General features: G+C 41.4%; 2 protein-coding genes across 2 annotated transcripts in view; both read left to right on the top strand.

The window, feature by feature from the left end:
• LOC117462827 (zinc finger E-box-binding homeobox 1-like) lies at positions 1 to 4,669 on the top strand. The gene is made up of 3 exons (XM_034105162.2): positions 1 to 264; positions 370 to 1,894; positions 2,761 to 4,669. Exon 2 carries the CDS (start codon positions 1,171 to 1,173, stop codon positions 1,891 to 1,893), a length of 723 nt encoding a protein of 240 aa, XP_033961053.1. The 5' UTR covers positions 1 to 264; positions 370 to 1,170; the 3' UTR covers position 1,894; positions 2,761 to 4,669.
• Positions 3,100 to 17,788, top strand: part of LOC117462625 (keratin, type I cytoskeletal 13-like) — a 26,914-nt gene continuing 12,225 nt past the window's right edge. Inside the window, exons 1-2 of the mRNA XM_071206403.1 lie at positions 3,100 to 3,125; positions 6,058 to 6,238. Of these exons, the coding sequence (XP_071062504.1) occupies positions 3,100 to 3,125; positions 6,058 to 6,238 (207 nt within the window). The remainder of the gene's footprint in view (positions 3,126 to 6,057; positions 6,239 to 17,788) is intronic.

The following is a 17,788-nucleotide window of genomic DNA, read 5'->3' on the forward strand; positions in this document are numbered from 1 at the left end:
TTCTCCACTCTCACCCATGACTCTCACCTGGAGCCTCTCTGACCTCGGGGACGCGGCATTGGACTCCTTCACCCGGCGCGAGATTCCTGTCTGCACCGGTAACCGAGACTCCACCGGATACATGACGTTAGCGCCACGTTGCTGACTGTGCAAGGTAAACAACGGCCATAACCACACCTGAAACTACCTGTGAGTCCTCCACAGCACGCGGAGCTGACGTCAACATTCCAGCAAACTGAGAAACGCCTCCCAGCTCCTGCACTGGTGAGGTTAACTGGTCTTAATATAACGTAAAGGGCTGCTTGTGTTGATTTAACGGCATTCATTGGACTTTTTTGTTGTGATATTTAAAAACAGCATTTTCTGCAGGTCTGCTCTGCGGAGTCACTTCCGGTCCATGCTGTCTTCCCAGGACAGGAAATGCACGCCAGTATAGTTTACAAAATAAAAACGTGTAGACACTTCCGGTAGAAGCAAAAAATGGCCCAGGGATTAATTGACAGACAGGCCCACTTAATGCCGGGCATGTATCGGCCGGCCAGCAACGAAAGAATGTTACTTAACAAAAAACCCTATGCATTTAATGTTATTTTGGACCATTATTCATATATTAATCACATTACCTGAGCCCTTGAGTTGCCTAGAGCAAAATAGTTACAGCATATATTTAGTGATTTTAATGTTAACAGATCATTGATGCAATAACATTTGGACCCAATTTGCCTGACTTGACAAATGGAATAAATCATGGGCGTAGGAAGCATCCTCAATGTGGTTGAGACAATTTAACAGGGGATTTTTAAATGTTGAAGTTAAATGGATCAATCTGGTGCACTTTGAGAGCAAAATTAGGGACTAAATCTATGGATACATCTCTCAAAAACCATATGAAACAGAACTGTAAACCGATTTACTTTTTCATTCAACATTTATTTGAACGGCAAGTGGAGGCAAAAGTGACTGCACCCAAAACAATAAACCTGCTAGCTAACTAGCCTAAACTCAGTAACAGAATGTTCTTCTCCACAGCCGCGTGATCTCTGAGTCAGATGTCACTTCCCCCTTTTCTATCCTACTTTTTCCTATTGTCACCACCGCTGCACCCCCACCCCTACCAAAACAGATAAACCTTTAAACTCTTTTTTTAAAATACACAAATCAGTAGCCATCATGGAGGTATTTGGAGCTAAGAGGCCAAAAGTCCACAGCATCAGTTCATGCTTTCTCTGCGATGACTGTCCCGACAACCTGGAGGCGTTACACCTCCTCCAGCACTACAAAGCAGCCAACGGGGAGGCCATCGACTCGGCTGCTTTGGACCCCTCGTTCACTGCTCTGCTGAGCGGGGCAGGGGTTGTGCTCGAGGAACCGCCTGTGGACGATCTCCTCTCACTCCTCAAAACGTACTTCGCCTCCAATGCCAACCCCAGCGAGAAGGAGCTGACAAAGATCTCAGAGTCTGTCAGTTTCCCTGTGGATGTGGTCAGAAAGTGGTTTGCAAAGATGAACTCTAGAAAAAATATGGGCAAAGACGTCTCGAATAACAATGGACATGCAGAGGAGGACAGCTCACAAGAAATATCCAACATAGCCTCATCAGCAGATGCCCCGGGCTCCCTTCATAAACATATTTCATCACAGGGAACCACAGGGCCTTCCTCCTCGCAGCAGGAAAAGATCCTAAGGGGTCAAACCATCAACCCCCCTCAGATTGGTATCAACGTCATCACTAGCGCACAGCTGCGCTCATTAGCAGTGCACCATAAGAGTGCTTCATGTTCAGTCAAAAAGGGGAAGAAGAGACGGCTGAAAAAAGATCCGTACCCATGTGAACTTTGCTACAAAGTCTTCAAAGAGGTCTCCAGTTTGCTCAGGCACAAATATGAACACTAAGGTAAGCCTTACATTTACATTTGGCTCATGCATAGTCATTTATTACTCAAGTAAGCATATTGTGACTTAAAATAACACCGTTAAAATCTCTGAACTGAATAAATGCTGGTGTTGACTTCATATATATATTTATTAGGGCTGTCAGTCGATTAAAATATTTAATCGCGATTAATGGCATGATTGTCCATAGTTAATCGCGATTAATCGCACATTTTTTATCTGTTCTAAATGTACCTTGAAATTATATAAATATTAGGGCTGTCAAGTTAACGCGTTAATAACGCGTTAACTTGACAGCCCTAATATTTATATAATTTTTTTAAAGAGCAGATTATGTTGCAAGACTGATCTGTAATGAATGCAGATGAAGTAAACTACAGTATATACATGTCAGAAAAATAAATAAATACAATAAGCTAAATAATACAGAGAATGTTGTAATGACCAAGTAATCATATTTTATACTCGAGCTTTTTTCTTATAAGAACTACTGAACACACTGAAATAAATTGTAAAAAATGCTCACCACATTTTCCCAAAGCCCAAGACGATGACATTCAATTTATTTGCTTTCATATGGCCAACATGCCAAAACCTAAATAAAAATGTAAAAAAACTCACATTGAACAGTTATTTTTCTCTCAATCAACTAATGAGTGTATCAGGTAATTGTTTCCGTTTTTTAATGTTTGAATAATTTCTGGGGAAATCTACATGAACACAAGTTTGGGTATCAGTCTCCTATCTTATTGTGTTCAGTTCTAGTTATAGGTGTTTACTCTACTACTTAATTTTGTCTCAGTTTTGTTGGTGTTGTTTTTCAGACAGGCACGCTATGAGTCTGACTCTTTGTTCTCCTATTTTCAGGAATAGCGAGAAGGCCTTCAAACACCAACACCACCTGTTCGAACACGTGAGGCTGCACTCCGGGGAGAAACCCTTTCAGTGCGACAAGTGCGGGAAGCGTTTCTCTCAGTCCGGATCGTACTCCCAGCACATGAAACACCGCTACTGCCAGCACAACTCTAGCCGCAACTCTAGCCGCTGCACGAAGATCCGTTCTGACTCTGACCCAGTTCGAGACCTCGCAGAGTGTCACTCCTCAGACCTGCATGGACCGCAGTTTGACACTTGGACTACGACCCCAACTGGACTCAGATGAGAGAGAGGGAATAAGAGAAAGTTCACGACTTCTTCTGTAATGCTATGGAGATCCAGCTGGAGGACGACAGGTGAGACAACGGCAAAACCTTGAGAGGAAGAGATGACAAACGGCAAATTAAAGATATTCTTTTGGAGTAAAGTGGAGCTTGAATGAAGTCACCGCTATCTACAAAAGTCACATGTGCCTGAACTTGAGAAAACAAAACAGTGAGTTTTGTGGTGGCAATGACATTTTTTTTTTTTAATAGGGACACATGTTTTTCAAGCAGAACTTACAAAGTACCTTATTAAACGTGTAACTGACACAACCCCAGGTTGTTTTATGTGTTTTTGTTTTTCTCATTGGGTCACTCTCCAGATACAAATTAAAGCCTGACTCAACCACGACTGTTTTAAAATGTCAAGCACCAAAAAAACGAGGAAGAGGGTCAAAAGCAAAAATAAGAATGTATCACCGGGTGGCACTAGAAGACCACCCAACTCTGAAGTGAAGTCCGAAGACCACAATCAGCACTAATCATTCATAGTTCATTGAGTTATGACTGAGCCAGGATTATATATTTGCAGTGTTGGAAAGTAACTAAGTACAATTACTCAAGTATTGTAATTTAGTACATATTCAAATCAAATCAAGTTTTATTTATATAGCACATTTATAAACGATTTTTGGTCGAGCCAAAGTGCTGTACATATAATAAAATTAGCCTACAGTAGAGACACTTTACAGCAAATACAACAACACAGATTGTTCAGAATATCAGTATGAGAAAAACGACACCCTCTGTCCTTAGATATATTGATGCTTGTACTTCACTACATTTAAAAGAGACATTTAAAAACGTGATTAACTTGATGTAAAAATGAAATTAGTGGAGTAACTGTTTAAGGAACAACAAAGTAAAAGTATACAATATATATCACAAGACACTCTAAATATCGTAAAGTGTATCAAAATGTTGTTTATCTACAACTGTGAGAACCTGCTTGATGCAGCAACATTAACAATCTAATGTCATACTGTATATTTAATTATGTATATCGCATATGGAGAATGTTTTTTATACTTTAAGTGTAGTGGCTGTCTGCACTTTGTCAGCAGAATATACCATGCATCTGTGTTGAACTGTAATTCTTATGGACTTTTTAACAATCTAATGTCATACTGTATATTTAATTATGTATATCGCATATGGAGAATGCTTTTTATACTTTAAGTGTAGTGGCTGTCAGCACTTTATCTGCAGAATATACCATGCATCTGTGTTGAACTGTAATTCTTATTGACTTTTTAACAGGAATGAAATTTCTTGTCCCAAATAAAACCAGTAGGTGGCAGTGGAGGTCTGACCTGTTGCTTTTATTAGCTTCAGGTTTGTTCTGAGAACCCTGTCTCCAGTGCTCCAATGTTTCAGACCGTAATGGATTATTACTAAAGGAAGACGCCAACTGCCTTTTATCAAAGAAGTGCTTTAGTTTAAATATGAAAGTGCCTGGAATAAAATAAAAGAAGAGCCATTATTTGTTTGGAGAAAGTGCTCTAGTGGTACATTTTACATGCCTGATCCTTTTCTTTAAGTTGTTGATGTTTAAGTTAAGAAGAAACTTTAAAGCTGGTGTTAAAAAGCCCCCTTTATGATTTTTGGGGTTTTCCCTTTCATGTGTTATAGGTTTGTCTGCAAAGGCTAAACTCCCAAAGTTGTGCCTGTCTCTCCTCCAGTGTTGGTATCAGCAGTAGGGGGAGCCAACGGGAATTGTAAACTTGCAGTGACTTCTAGTCAAGTAAAAATGATCCTTGACTTATTAAAGGTGATATTTACCTGCTGTTTGTTCGTATATATAAGTAAATGAACACCCATTACTATAAAGTTGTGAATTTAATATGAACACACACATTAATGTCATGAGATGAGCTTGGTATTTGTTAATGTTTGATCTCATGTACGACTGTTAGAAGTTTATGACATAGAGTCCTGAGAGCTAAATGTTAAATATTAATACCGAGACTCTTTCTCTTGGTTTATAAAGTCCACTCCTTCCTCGTCCATTCAGCACATAAACTAAAACATAACTTTTTATTTAAGTCAGACAGAGATATACAGGCTGACCAAATAACGTTTCCTTTAATTGATGTTTTTGTGTATCATGTAACCCTCTAAAACACACTTGGTGAACTTACAGGTGTTTCCACTTGTACTTTAAGTACATTTAGTCCTCAGAAGATGGCTTATCTAACTGTTTGACACTTCAGGGTGAGGAAACTCCCTCTCAGTTCATGGATTTATTGACATGTGACTACAGATACGCCTAACTTCAACCTGACGACTGGTTTAACCGGCCAGAGGAGTAGAAAACATTCTTCCTCCCTAAAGAAATATTTCAAGTCCATGCAGTACAGTCTGTAGCTTTGAGAAAGGCCTGCATGGATCTTGAACAAGTATTAGCCTTAAGTCCAGCTTCCCGCCTAATGGCATCAATTCTATTTTTGCACAAACTAAACTAAAACTGTATTCTTGTGAACTGGAGAGTAAGAAAGGCCAACTGTTTCAAGTGAAATGGAGGGCTGTCTAACCTTAAAGGGGCACTGATATGCTTATTTTCAGGTTCATATTTGTATTTAGTGTCCCTGTCCTACTGCAGTGTTTCTGAAAGTGGGGGGCGCAGTGGCATGACAGGAACAATTGTTATGACTAAAAAAAATCAAATTGCTTTGACAATTCCGACTCCCCTCCGGGGGGGGGGGGCTAGTGAATTGTCCCACCGGGAAAACTCCCGGTATTCCCAATGGCCAGTCCGCCTCTAGCTGTCGCGAGGGAAAGTGTTGTCGTGAGTCTTTGAGCTCAGAGAGGAGATTAGGGTGTTCTTGGATGCATGAAGCTGCAAGCAAGTTCAGTGATGAACAATTTCGGATGAAACTGGCCTATCTCAGCGATGTCTTTGGAAAGCTGAATGAATTAAATCTTCAGCTTCAAGGCAGAGACAAGCACATACCTCACCTGGCAGACAAGATCAGTGCATTCACTCGAAAGCTGGAGATGTCGGGCAGGCGCCACATTGTCCATGCCTGGAAAAGGCCAACGGAGAGCTGGAGCTGAATATCAGACAGTTCCTGGAGAGCAAGAACCAACTCGAGGGCCACAACAGCTCTGCTTTCAAGGTTCCCATCAAAGACCTGCAGGACCAGGTGAGAACGGAGAGACAGGAGTGCTGCTGTTTGAGCTAAAATGCAGAACATCAACTCTACTTTACTCTGAATCTAACCTCTCAGATCTGTGTGGGACATTCCAAAAGTGAGCACTCCAAGAATCAACAACAGTTTTCCAGCCTGGGTAAAATAAAACATTGTCAACATATTATTTTGTGCCACAAGAAGCAGAATATTTTAACAGTACTTTGAATATATTTGTTGTTTACCTTTATCAGACCTCTCAGGCACCCACAACCAGCGTCGGATCGGGTAAGACTAATTAAAAATGTAATTATACCATGTAGGTTTGAATTTGTGAATATGAAATCAATAAATACCTGTATGTGCTAATGACACTGGCATTTGATCAACTGCACTTATTTCCTGGGTAAAAATAGAATGGAGCACCAACCCCATTCCAGGAAGAGGTCCAGTCTGCCCCGGGTCAGAACAACTTCTATAGGTAAACGATGTTGACAGTTGCATCGTGACACAGTTGTTTGGTGTGTATCTTTATTTGTACATTTGTTTGTTTGTATAGCCTCCAATCACAGTGGGTAACATTGCCAGGAAGTAGAACAATTATACTTTTATACATTTCCAAATGACACCCACAACATCTTACATCTTAGTGAAGACGATACAAAAAACACCCACAATGTTTTCAAAGATCAGATATTGTTTCTTGCATCCATTTCAAATGTGTACATGGATTGTGCAGGAGTATGCCAAAAGTGCTGTTGTCAGTTTAGAACCCAATGTGTTAAAAAACAAAACAGGAAGAGGATTGACATCCTTTTGTAAATATGACTGTCATGCATATATTATTTATTTGAAAGTAATTATTCAACTGTCTTCTCACTGCAGCAACTACACAAATGTGTATGCACCTATCATTATTGATAGCCAGTCTGAGACAGAAGACACAATGGAGCAAACTGCAGAGGAAAGGTATTAATTGTTACTATTACCACTTAATTCTTTTATTCTATACTGTAAATCTTATTACTAGCTTCATTTAATATTACAATACATCACTTTGTCTTTCCCAGCACAGAATACCTGACTGCGGAGGACATTGTTGCAGAACTCTCTGCAAAAATAACAAATACATCTTGCAGCAGGTTCAATATTAATAGAGCCAATGTGTGGGATGGAGCAACCGCGGCTTCAAAGGTGCCTCATTCGACCCCTCTCGTGAGATGTCAGTTAAGTTCACTGAGGATGAGGGACAAACTGAGGAGCGAGTGGACACTGGTGGTCCCAAGCGTGAGTTCCTGACCCTCCTTATGGAATGCCTGAGAATAAGAAAACATCACGTCAGCAACTGTTTGTGCCGCATGGCGGTGTGACTTTCCCATCCGCTCACTGTCTCAAAGTCTGATTCTAAATGTATAATTGTCTCTATAAAGATAGAACAAATACACAATTATTAATATATAATATAAGCTGTTTTGTGTATTTAATGCATTGGTCTACAATTTAATGATGGTTTCTACATATTTCACATAAACAGACAATGGAAAAACGTGTCCTTCATTCTGATAACTAGTGTATGCATCTGCCAATTAGTATTCTAAACAGAGTAGTGTGTTGAATCCTTATTTCTTGCATTTGAAACAGTTACAATAAAAACAAAAAGGTGAACTTACTGTTGTGTTCAACTTCTGCCAAAAACGGTACATGTTTGCCACAGGAGCCACAGAACACTTGAACTGTCCCCAGATGTTGGCCACAGAAAGGACAAAACATGGCAGCCTGAAAAGACATACCTTGATGTCGTAAATCCATTTAATCAAGTCAATCAAAAACACATAGTCTAAATAGTGGTTAGCTAAATAAATAGAAAGATACATCATGTTTGCCGTTTAATCTGTGTTTTAATAATAATAATAATAATCCTTATATTTATTATAGCGCTTTATCAATGACTCAAAGCGCTTTACAAATACACATTACATACATGTAATGCTCATGTACTGTGGACAATACCCACAGGAGCAAATTCGGGTGAAGTGTCTTGCCCAAGGACACAACGGCCTGACGCAGTGGGGCGGGAGCGGGTTTCGAACTGGAGTTCCCCAACGCCCCCTTGATCTGATGATCAAACGCACAGACCACTGCGCCACCCGTTTTGTCCCTCTCTCCTTGAATGTCTTCTCTATATTTGTTCTGGAGCATGTATTAGACATTGCCACTATTACCACTTAATTCACAAGTGCACACTATTATCCTGTCATTACTTTGTCCCTCTTCACATTTTGTCACTTCTCTCACGACTCTGTTCTCCCATGTTATTTACCTGCACTCGATTTGTCATCTCTTTTAACAATGTTCTTCTCTCACTTTATCTTCTCTTCACGTGAAGCTCTCCTCTCCTCAGCTGGTGTAGTAGTTTGGTCATTCCAGAATTGGAGGACATTTCATGTCCCCCATATAAAAAATCTAATAATCCATGCCCAAAATGCTAAAACATGCACTTGTTGTGTTAAACATACTTGTGTTGAGACAAAATGTATATAAAGTTGTAGAAAAAGTGGTTTCAAAATATTATTTAAATGATCAAATAGCTCTCGAACATTCCCTAAAATGGCATTTTTCTCCCCGCTTCTTGGTGACCAACTTGCATGTCAAATATAACATTTAAAATAGTGATTTTATTTACTTTTTTTGGTATTATTCTATTGATATATGTCTCTTGTAATGGTAAAATCAATTTATTAAATCATAAACGTATTTTAAATAACAGTCATTTTGCACAGAAGGTGTGTCCCTCAACATGCGTTCAACCCTGTTAGCCACACCTTTTTAGATTGGCACAGGAAGAGAAACAACTGTAAGTCAGATGACACAGTGGAAGTGACATCAGCAAGCCATGTGCTAGTGCCATGGGTAGACCAAAACTAAGTCCTCTCTTTTATTTTTCATATTTTTACAATCTTTTCAGTCTTAAAAGAGTGTGGCACTCTGACCCACTCAACCCTGTTACTGATATTATCAGAATAAAGCATATTCATTTCAAAGTTATCTTTCTTGCATTAGATATCCAAGTTTGTCCTTGCCTTGAAAGTAGCAGTACATACATCCAGCAATAATTCCTGAGGTTAAAACTCAAATTAGCATTGATTTTCAACCCTGTTACTATAATTAGAGTAGCAGGGGTAATTCTTCATTGGAAAATATTAATTTGATGCCTAGCTGGGCAAATCACTTTTTATGATGGTTTATTATCTGTTTGGTTTATTATCGGTTCACGTGCTGCTTAGATCCTTCGGTCTTGGCAGCCCGAGAAGAGAGAGCGAACCCAAGGCCGAACAGGCTTTCATACCAAAACAAACAGGAGGGGTTGGGTCAGCTGGTCATCTTTTCAGGTCATCTCATTTGGAGATGCAAAAGATGCTGTGTCACAGTGAATCAGCGCGTGCCAGCAGAGAGCTTCAGTTTGAAGCAAAACACATCTTATCATGTAGCTTATCACACAATAGTCATATGTTTTTCTTTATGAAAGCCATACTTGTTGGGAATTTAACAGTCATCATCTCATGACCTCCTCAGGACCAGCTAACCAACAGAGCTTAACTGTCCTCATACCCCCAGGCCCTCTCTGAACTTCCATCCACCCGAAGTCAGCTTACCCAGAATCAGAAGGACCATTGTCTCTCTTAACTGAGTGACTCAATTCTCAAGGCCTGCAGGATGCGCATCATTAACTTAAGAAGAATTTAACCATTATATCTGGGGAAATGTCCCTCGCAGTTCTCTTGTTAATTTGCAAAGCCTATTAAAGGTTAACCAAGAAAAACACTCAAAGGGGTAATCTGTTCACTCAAAACAGAACTCATAAGTAATTCTGCATTTTCCCTCCTCAAAAATAGCCTAAAAACACCCTTTTGGCAAAAGGGTAAAAGTGAAAGAAAAAGACTATTGCGCTAATCTACTTTTAAGAAAAAGGGAACATTGTTTCAGGAATCTATAAAAAACCTCTCTATATTTAAGAGGAAAAATGTACTTTGTTCCTTCAACTATTAACACACAGGAATGTATAAACCCACACATATATTAGGGATAACATGATGCAATACACCTCCTATATATGGGTGACATTAAAATGAATATACCAAAAATATGCTGCATCACATTTTCTGCATAATACCTTACATCAATTTCCACAATTGACGGCTGTGATGTTCACTCTTTTGACAGAGCACCAGTGGACAGTGAGGACTATGGAAGAGAAGATGTGATGGCTTTGTGTGGAAAGCTGCTGACGCCAGCCTGTGTCCCTCATCAGTCTCTCCAGGCAGCACCCAGCTATTCTTCCATCTTGCAGATGAAAAGACTTTGATATGTGAGTAATAACTAACTTGTGTCTAACATAATATTGAATGTGGTTTAGTAAAGTATTTAAAAATACCCCACATTGTACATGTACAGGACAATCAGACCTTGTTCAACAAAGATCATCAGACAATTGTTTTGTCTTTGAGGTACAGCCGCAGCAGAGAGTCTGAGTTTGAAGAAAACACTAACATTTTATTTAGTGTTTAATCAATCAATATTTACTGGTCTTGAATTTCCTCACTGGATTACAAAATGCTCGAATCTTATTGTACAGGGACATTATGCAGATTGTATCACCTGAAGATGAAAATATAGATTAAGCATGTACCATTTTAAGGAAATAAACTGTTAGTGGTATTGACCGAAGCTCCGCAGCTGTAGCTAGGCGCTGCTAATGAAAACTCAAGTGCTCAATTTGTTGGTTTTTCTTTTTTATTAAGACCAAGCATATCTTCCTCTTCGAAATCCCAGTTGTACTTCGCTAACACGCAGTGCCTGGGAGGGTGCGTTTAATTGTTCCCACCCTTACCTCATGTATGGACTAGGTCATGTTAGACAAGCAATCCAGTGGTTAGTTTTAGGGTAAGCTCCATTGTTTTTATTTTTATTTATTCACTTTAAGAGAAAGGGATTTCAGAAACAAGTCTCACAAGTTTGGCTCGTGGTAAAATTAACAAAAGCTAACTGTTGTTAGACTATGTTCCCCCCTTCTAAACTTATAAAATAATTAATGCCCTTGGGATGCTCTCAATAACGTGTGTGTGTGTGTGTGTGTGTGTGTGTGTGTGTGTGTGTGTGTGTGTGTGTGTGTGTGTGTGTGTGTGTGTGTGTGTGTGTGTGTGTGTGTGTGTGTGTGTGTGTGTGTGTGTGTGTGTGTGTGTGTGTGTGTGTGTGTGTGTGTGTGTGTGTGTGTGTGTGTGTGTGTGCACTTCAAAGGTCCATCATACAAGATTTAGGGGATCTATTGGCAGCTGCTGAACATCCATCATTATGGTTTACTAATAGTTATCACTTCACTTCCTCCTCCAGCTCTTGGACACAGCAGGAACCTACGCCAAGATCCAGTTTGTGGTCTTCAGCTCCGCCTTCAACACCATCATCCCGGCTCTGCTGCAGGAAAAGCTCTCCCAGCTGCACATGCCCGACTCCACCTGCAGGTGGATCACAGACTTCCTGTCTGACAGGAAGCAGCATGTGAGGCTGGGGAAACACGTCTCTGACCCCCGGACCATCAGCACCGGTTCCCCTCAAGGCTGCGTTCTTTCCCCTCTGCTCTTCTCCCTGTACACCAACAGCTGCACCTCCAGTCACCAGTCTGTCAAGCTCCTGAAGTTCAGACGACACCACCCTCATCGGACTCATCTCTGGTAGGGACGAGTCTGCCTACAGGTGGGAGATGGACCATCTGTTGACCTGGTGCAGGGAAAACCACCTGGAGCTCAACGCTCTCAAGACAGTGGAGATGGTTGTGGACTTTAGGAAGAACGCTGCCCCACCCGCCCCCATCACTCTGTGTGACTCCCCATCACTCTGTGTGACTCCCCAGTAACTGCTGTGGAGTCTTTCCGCTTCCTGGGCACCATCATCGTCCAGGACCTCAAATGGGAGCAGAACATCTGCTCCCTCATCAAAAAAGCCCAGCAGAGGATGTTCTTCCTGAGGCAGCTGAAGAAATTCAACCTGCCAAAGACGACGATGGTGAACTTCTACACCTCCATCATCGAGTCCATCCTCACTTCCTCCATCACCATCTGGTACGCCGCAGCCACAGCCTAGGATAAGGGCAGGCTGCAGCGTGTCATCCGCTCTGCAGAGAAGGTGATCGGCTGCAATCTGCCCTCCCTCCATGACCTGCATGCCTCCAGGTCCATGAGGCGGGAAGATAGTGGCCGACCCCTCCCACCCTGGACACAAACTGTTTACCCCCCTCCTCTCTGGCAGGAGGCTGTGCTCCATCAGGACCAGAACCTCTCTCCATCAGGACCAAAACCTCTCTCCATCAGGACCAGAACCTCTCTCCATCATTACCAGAACCTCTCTCCATCAGGACCAAAACCTCTCTCCATCAGGACCAACACCTCTCCATCAGGACCAGAACCTCTCTCCATCAGGACCAGAACCTCTCTCCATCAGGACCAACACCTCTCCATCAGGACCAGAACCTCTCTCCATCAGGACCAAAAACTCTCTCCATCAGGACCAGAACATCTCTCCATCAGGACCAAAACCTCTCTCCATCAGGACCAAAACCTCTCTCCATCAGGACCAAAACCTCTCTCCATCAGGACCAACACCTCTCCATCAGGACCAAAACCTCTCTCCATCAGGACCAACACCTCTCCATCAGGACCAGAACCTCTCTCCATCAGGACCAAAACCTCTCTCCATCAGGACCAACACCTCTCCATCAGGACCAGAACCTCTCTCCATCAGGACTAGAACCTCCCTCCATCAGGACCAGAACCTCCCTCCATCAGGACCAAAACCTCTCTCCATCAGGACCAGAACCTCTCGCCACCTCAACAAGGCCCGCCCCCCCCCCCACTGACACTTTACCTCAGCCACAACGCAGACTCTATGCATTACATAATGGAGATCACATGATGGTAAATAATGCTATGTTTAAATATTGCTTACTGCACATATTTTATATTCTATAATTTATTGCATTCTATTTCGATGTAAATTACTGCTTTATTTTATTGCATTCTTACTATATTTTTATTACAGTGTTCTTAATATAGTACTTTTTTTATTTTTGTTTTTTATTTGTATGTATGCACAACGACACCTAGTCAAATTCCTCGTACGTGTGAACCTACCTGGCAATAAACCCGTTTCTGATTCTGATCTTTTTGTCTTCTAGGTTGCGCTGCCACGTCTACAGTAGCGCAGAATGGACAGAGGAAACATGATTGGGCCTCAATTTTTTTGCAGCCAATATTCATTCTCCTACAAACTTGGGATAGGATGGTGAGTGAACAAGCTATCCATTGGTTGGAACCTACCATTGTTAGACATACTAAATCCTGCACACTGCTCCTTCAAATTGACAATGTTATTTTCGGTTGAGAATAACTATAATTCTACAAATATTTTTATATTTTAAGTTTTCAGAGTAATTGTTTCCTACAGAACATTTTGTGATGTCATTTTATTGAACCTGTTTGATTGGAAAATGTTAGAAAAAAGCTGTAAAATATATTCTCCCTGTAGAACTTTAGGTTCTGTATTTATTTTAGTGTTTGATCATACAAATCTAATAAGAAAAATGCAAAAAACTGTTTTTCTCATCAGAACTTTATTTAAGGTATTTGAATGTAACATTTTAAGATAATGGATTTTGAAAAGAGAGGAAAGTTTCCTCTAAAATCTTTAAGGACAATTTCTGTATAGCAATTGCTTTAGCACTTTATTTCAGTTAATGTATTTTTACTTTAATGTTATGGTTTTTGTTTGGCAGCCGGTGCTGGCAGTAATTTGACCGTTTTTTTACAGGTTTTTTGCCCGTAGAAGTTTTAGTGCTGTACTGTTATTAAAGGTTATTGACTGTAAAAAGGGAGGATACATCTGTACATTTGGAGTATTTGCCCGTAGAAGTATTAGTGCTGTACTTTTATTAAAGGTTATTGACTGTAAAAAGAGCAGATACATCTGTAAAATTACAGTATTTTCCTGTAAAATCTTTAAGGACAATTCCCGTAAATTAATGGCTTATTCACTTTATTTGAGTTAAAGTATTTTACTTTAATTTAAGGGTTTTTGTTTGGCAGCTGCTGCTGCCAGTACTTTGACCGTTTTTTTACGAGTTTTTTTTTACAGTGTAGTGGGATAGCGTCGTGCACTCTCTCCCTGTTCTCTTTGAGTACCATCTGTCTGGATCTGACTAGCCTCTATATTCTCCTCACCATAGGACTGTACACCCACATTAGGCTCTCTCTGATTCTGGTTCACCATTTTTGTCCCTACTGGTGTTGTGGGAATAGTTTCTCCATAAGTGTCATCATCCATATTATGATTTGTCTGAGTCTGACTATCTGCGCTACTCTTTGCGATACATTTGACCAACCTATGTTTCAGGACTTTCCCTGTCTCAGGATAAAATACTTGGAATGCTGGGCTATATTTGTCGTATCCTACAAAAATACCCTTTGCACATCTAGAATATAGCTTCTTCTTATCCTGCTTATACCCGTAGCATTCAGAGCCAAATATGTTCATGTTGGACGAGTTGGGTGTTTTGCCAGTAAAAACACGGTATGGTGTCTGCTCTAGACGCTTACAGTAACACCTGTTACGTATCTGTGCTGCTGTTTGTACAGCATATGTCCATAACTGCTTTGGGAGATTACTCTCTAATACAGTGTTTCTCAAACTTTTTCATACCAAGGACCACTTAACCAATAAAAAAACACTCGCAGACCACCTAACTCCACAAATGTCCAAAAACACATCGTTTTTTACAAATTGCCTGAAAATGGTACAAACAAGTGGCAACATGTGTAATGAAGGTGTTTATCTGGGCTATATTATGCAATCGAAAGTGAAACTTAAGCTCGCTCCATTGCGGAGATATTCCCGCGAGAGTGCGAAAAACTTTAATTAATTAATTAATTTAAAATGTGAAATGTTACCAATATACTCACGGACCACTAGGGGGCGCTCACGGACCACCAGTGGTCCGCGGACCACAATTTGAGACTGCTCTAATAGCATACGTCGTGACATCTCAAATAAGGTCCTCCACCCTCTCTCAGCAGTACCGTTCTGGCGAGGTGAGTATGGGGCACTTGTCTCGTGCCTTATCCCTTTCGTCCTAAGTAAAGTTTGAAACTCATGCCCGGTAAATTCAGTACCGTTGTCAGATCTTATGCACTTAATGTGTCCATATGGAGCAGTATCCGCTATGAATTTTTCAGTAGATCTTTGCTGTATCACTCTTTACTTTGATAAAGTAGAAAAAAATCATCCCACTATAATCGTCAGTAAATGCTATTGCATATCTGTACCCGTCTTTATCTGCTGGTTCTATTGGACCGCATAGGTCTGTATGTACTAGCTCTAGTATTGTCTTAGCTTTTGCATCTGCCTACCTGTTTCTGCTTCGAGTACATTTTCCCTGCGTACATGTTTCACAGTTATGGTTAGACATGTCATGTTTCCCTTTGATCGACATACCTTTAACCACTTTCTCAAGTTTAGACACATCCTCAAAATTACAATGACCAAGTATTCTATGCCATGTCTGGATGTCATGACAACCATTACACACATCATCAGTATTTTCATCCTCTACTGTGCTAAGGTAATATAGCCTACCATACACATCCATTTTAAACTTGGTACCATTTTGATGAATCAGCCAATCATCACCGTCCTTGAAGCGGACCTCAGCTCCGCTGGCTCAGCTTCGCTACTTTCACGGAGAAAATGTCCTGTGGAAAAGATGGGATGTAAAGCCCTTATTTGAGCCTCGTTTTCACTTGCCGTCCCTCGCTGTCGAGCAGAACAACTTCGGCTTCTCCTCTCATCTTCGCCATCCCGGTCTTTTTCGTTCCATCTGCCAGCTCTATCACATGGTCCTCGGGTCTAAAGCTCTTATCGATTGTCTTAAACTTTGCCGGGCCATTAATCATGTGTGTCGTGGCACCACAGTCGACCATAAGACCTCTCTTATTTCCTACTTGATTTTGACAGTCACTTATTTTGAAAAATAATGATGCACCAGTATCATCCTCCGTGTCTCCGTCTTCCTTCTTCACCTGATCACGGCCCAGCCCTCTGCCTCGTCCTCGGTGTGACGTGTCCCACTGTCGCCCCTCTCGCCTCGCTTGGATCTCGTTAGGGCATGTCCTAGCAATATGCCCCATCTTTCCGCATGTGTAGCATTCAGTGTCGGCTAAGTCCATCTTCTTCCCTCTTCCACGTCTTTGTGTCCTCGCCCCGCTAGTCCTCATAACGCCGTCCTCGTCGGCATTCATGTCACTCGTCCTATATTTTTCAGTGCTCTCATAGCTCCGCAGTTTAGCTTTGAACTCACCGAACGTTAGACGGTCGTTGGTTTGAGTGACGTGCACGACAAACGGGTTGAATGAGTCCGGTAACCCCTTCACTACCATGGCAATCTGCATCCCGTCACTGATATTTTCTTCGGCCCTTCTCAAAGACGTGAATATAGTTTCCGCTCGGATAATATAATCAGTAACAGTCTCGTTGCTTGCTTTGTGGAGAGAAGAGAGTTCACAGTACAGGCTCACGACTCGTGGTTTGTCCTTTCCTGCGTAGTGCTCTCGGAGTATTGCCAACGCTTTTCTTCCATCTCGTTTCGCGTCTCTCATTGTGAGTGATAAACTCTTATTATCTAGACACTGCACTAATTCAGCATATGCTTCTGCATTCTTTGTTGCGTCTTCTTCAAGTGCTTGTTCGTCGTTGTAGTCTATCGCTGGCTCTTCCAGGATAACTTCACTGAGGCCGCGCAGTTCCATGTGCGCCAAAAAAAAAGTTGTTCTCGTCACCGTCGAATAACAACTTAAACCACCTTTGGCCTCCTTGACTGGGCCCATAACCTGTTGCGTAAGACATTATATTCAGCAGAAGTCTCCACGTTTGCAGTCAGCCAAAGTAGTTTGTAAGTATGCTAACGGACAGAAAAAACACACATTACATTACATTGCATTTAGCTGACGCTTTTATCCAAAGCGACTTACAATAAGTAAATTCGACCAGGAAGACACAACCTTGAAGAAAACAGAATCATATAAGTACATCAGATTTCATAGAGCCAAGTATTTCAAGTGCTACTCAACTGGCTATAGATAAGCCAGTCCTTTATTAGTATATAAGTGCTCTGTTAGCAGTTCTTTGTTAGTAATTCTATCGCTCGAGGTGGAGTCGAAAGAGATGAGTTTTCAGTCTGCGCCGGAAGGTGTGTACGCTTTCTGCCGTCCTGATGTCAATGGGGAGCTCATTCCACCATTTTGGAGCCAGGATAGCAAACCCACGTGTTTTTGCTGATGAGAACTTGGGTCCCCCTCGCAGCGAGGGTGCCGTGAGTCGTTTGGCTGATGCAGAGCGTAGAGCACGCGCTGGGGTGTACAGTTTAACCATGTCCTGGATGTAGGAAGGGCCAGATCGATTCGCAGCATGGTACGCAAGTACCATTGTCTTGAAGTGGATTCTAGCAGTTACCGGAAGCCAGTGGAG

The sequence above is a fragment of the Pseudochaenichthys georgianus genome, chromosome 17, assembly GCF_902827115.2.
Source record: "Pseudochaenichthys georgianus chromosome 17, fPseGeo1.2, whole genome shotgun sequence".
In the NCBI taxonomy this organism is placed as follows: domain Eukaryota; kingdom Metazoa; phylum Chordata; class Actinopteri; order Perciformes; family Channichthyidae; genus Pseudochaenichthys; species Pseudochaenichthys georgianus.

What these genes read in the sequence shown, in the direction of transcription:
- LOC117462827 (XM_034105162.2), top strand. Translation starts at nt 1,171, where the DNA reads ATGGAGGTATTTGGAGCTAAGAGGCCAAAAGTCCACAGCATCAGTTCA.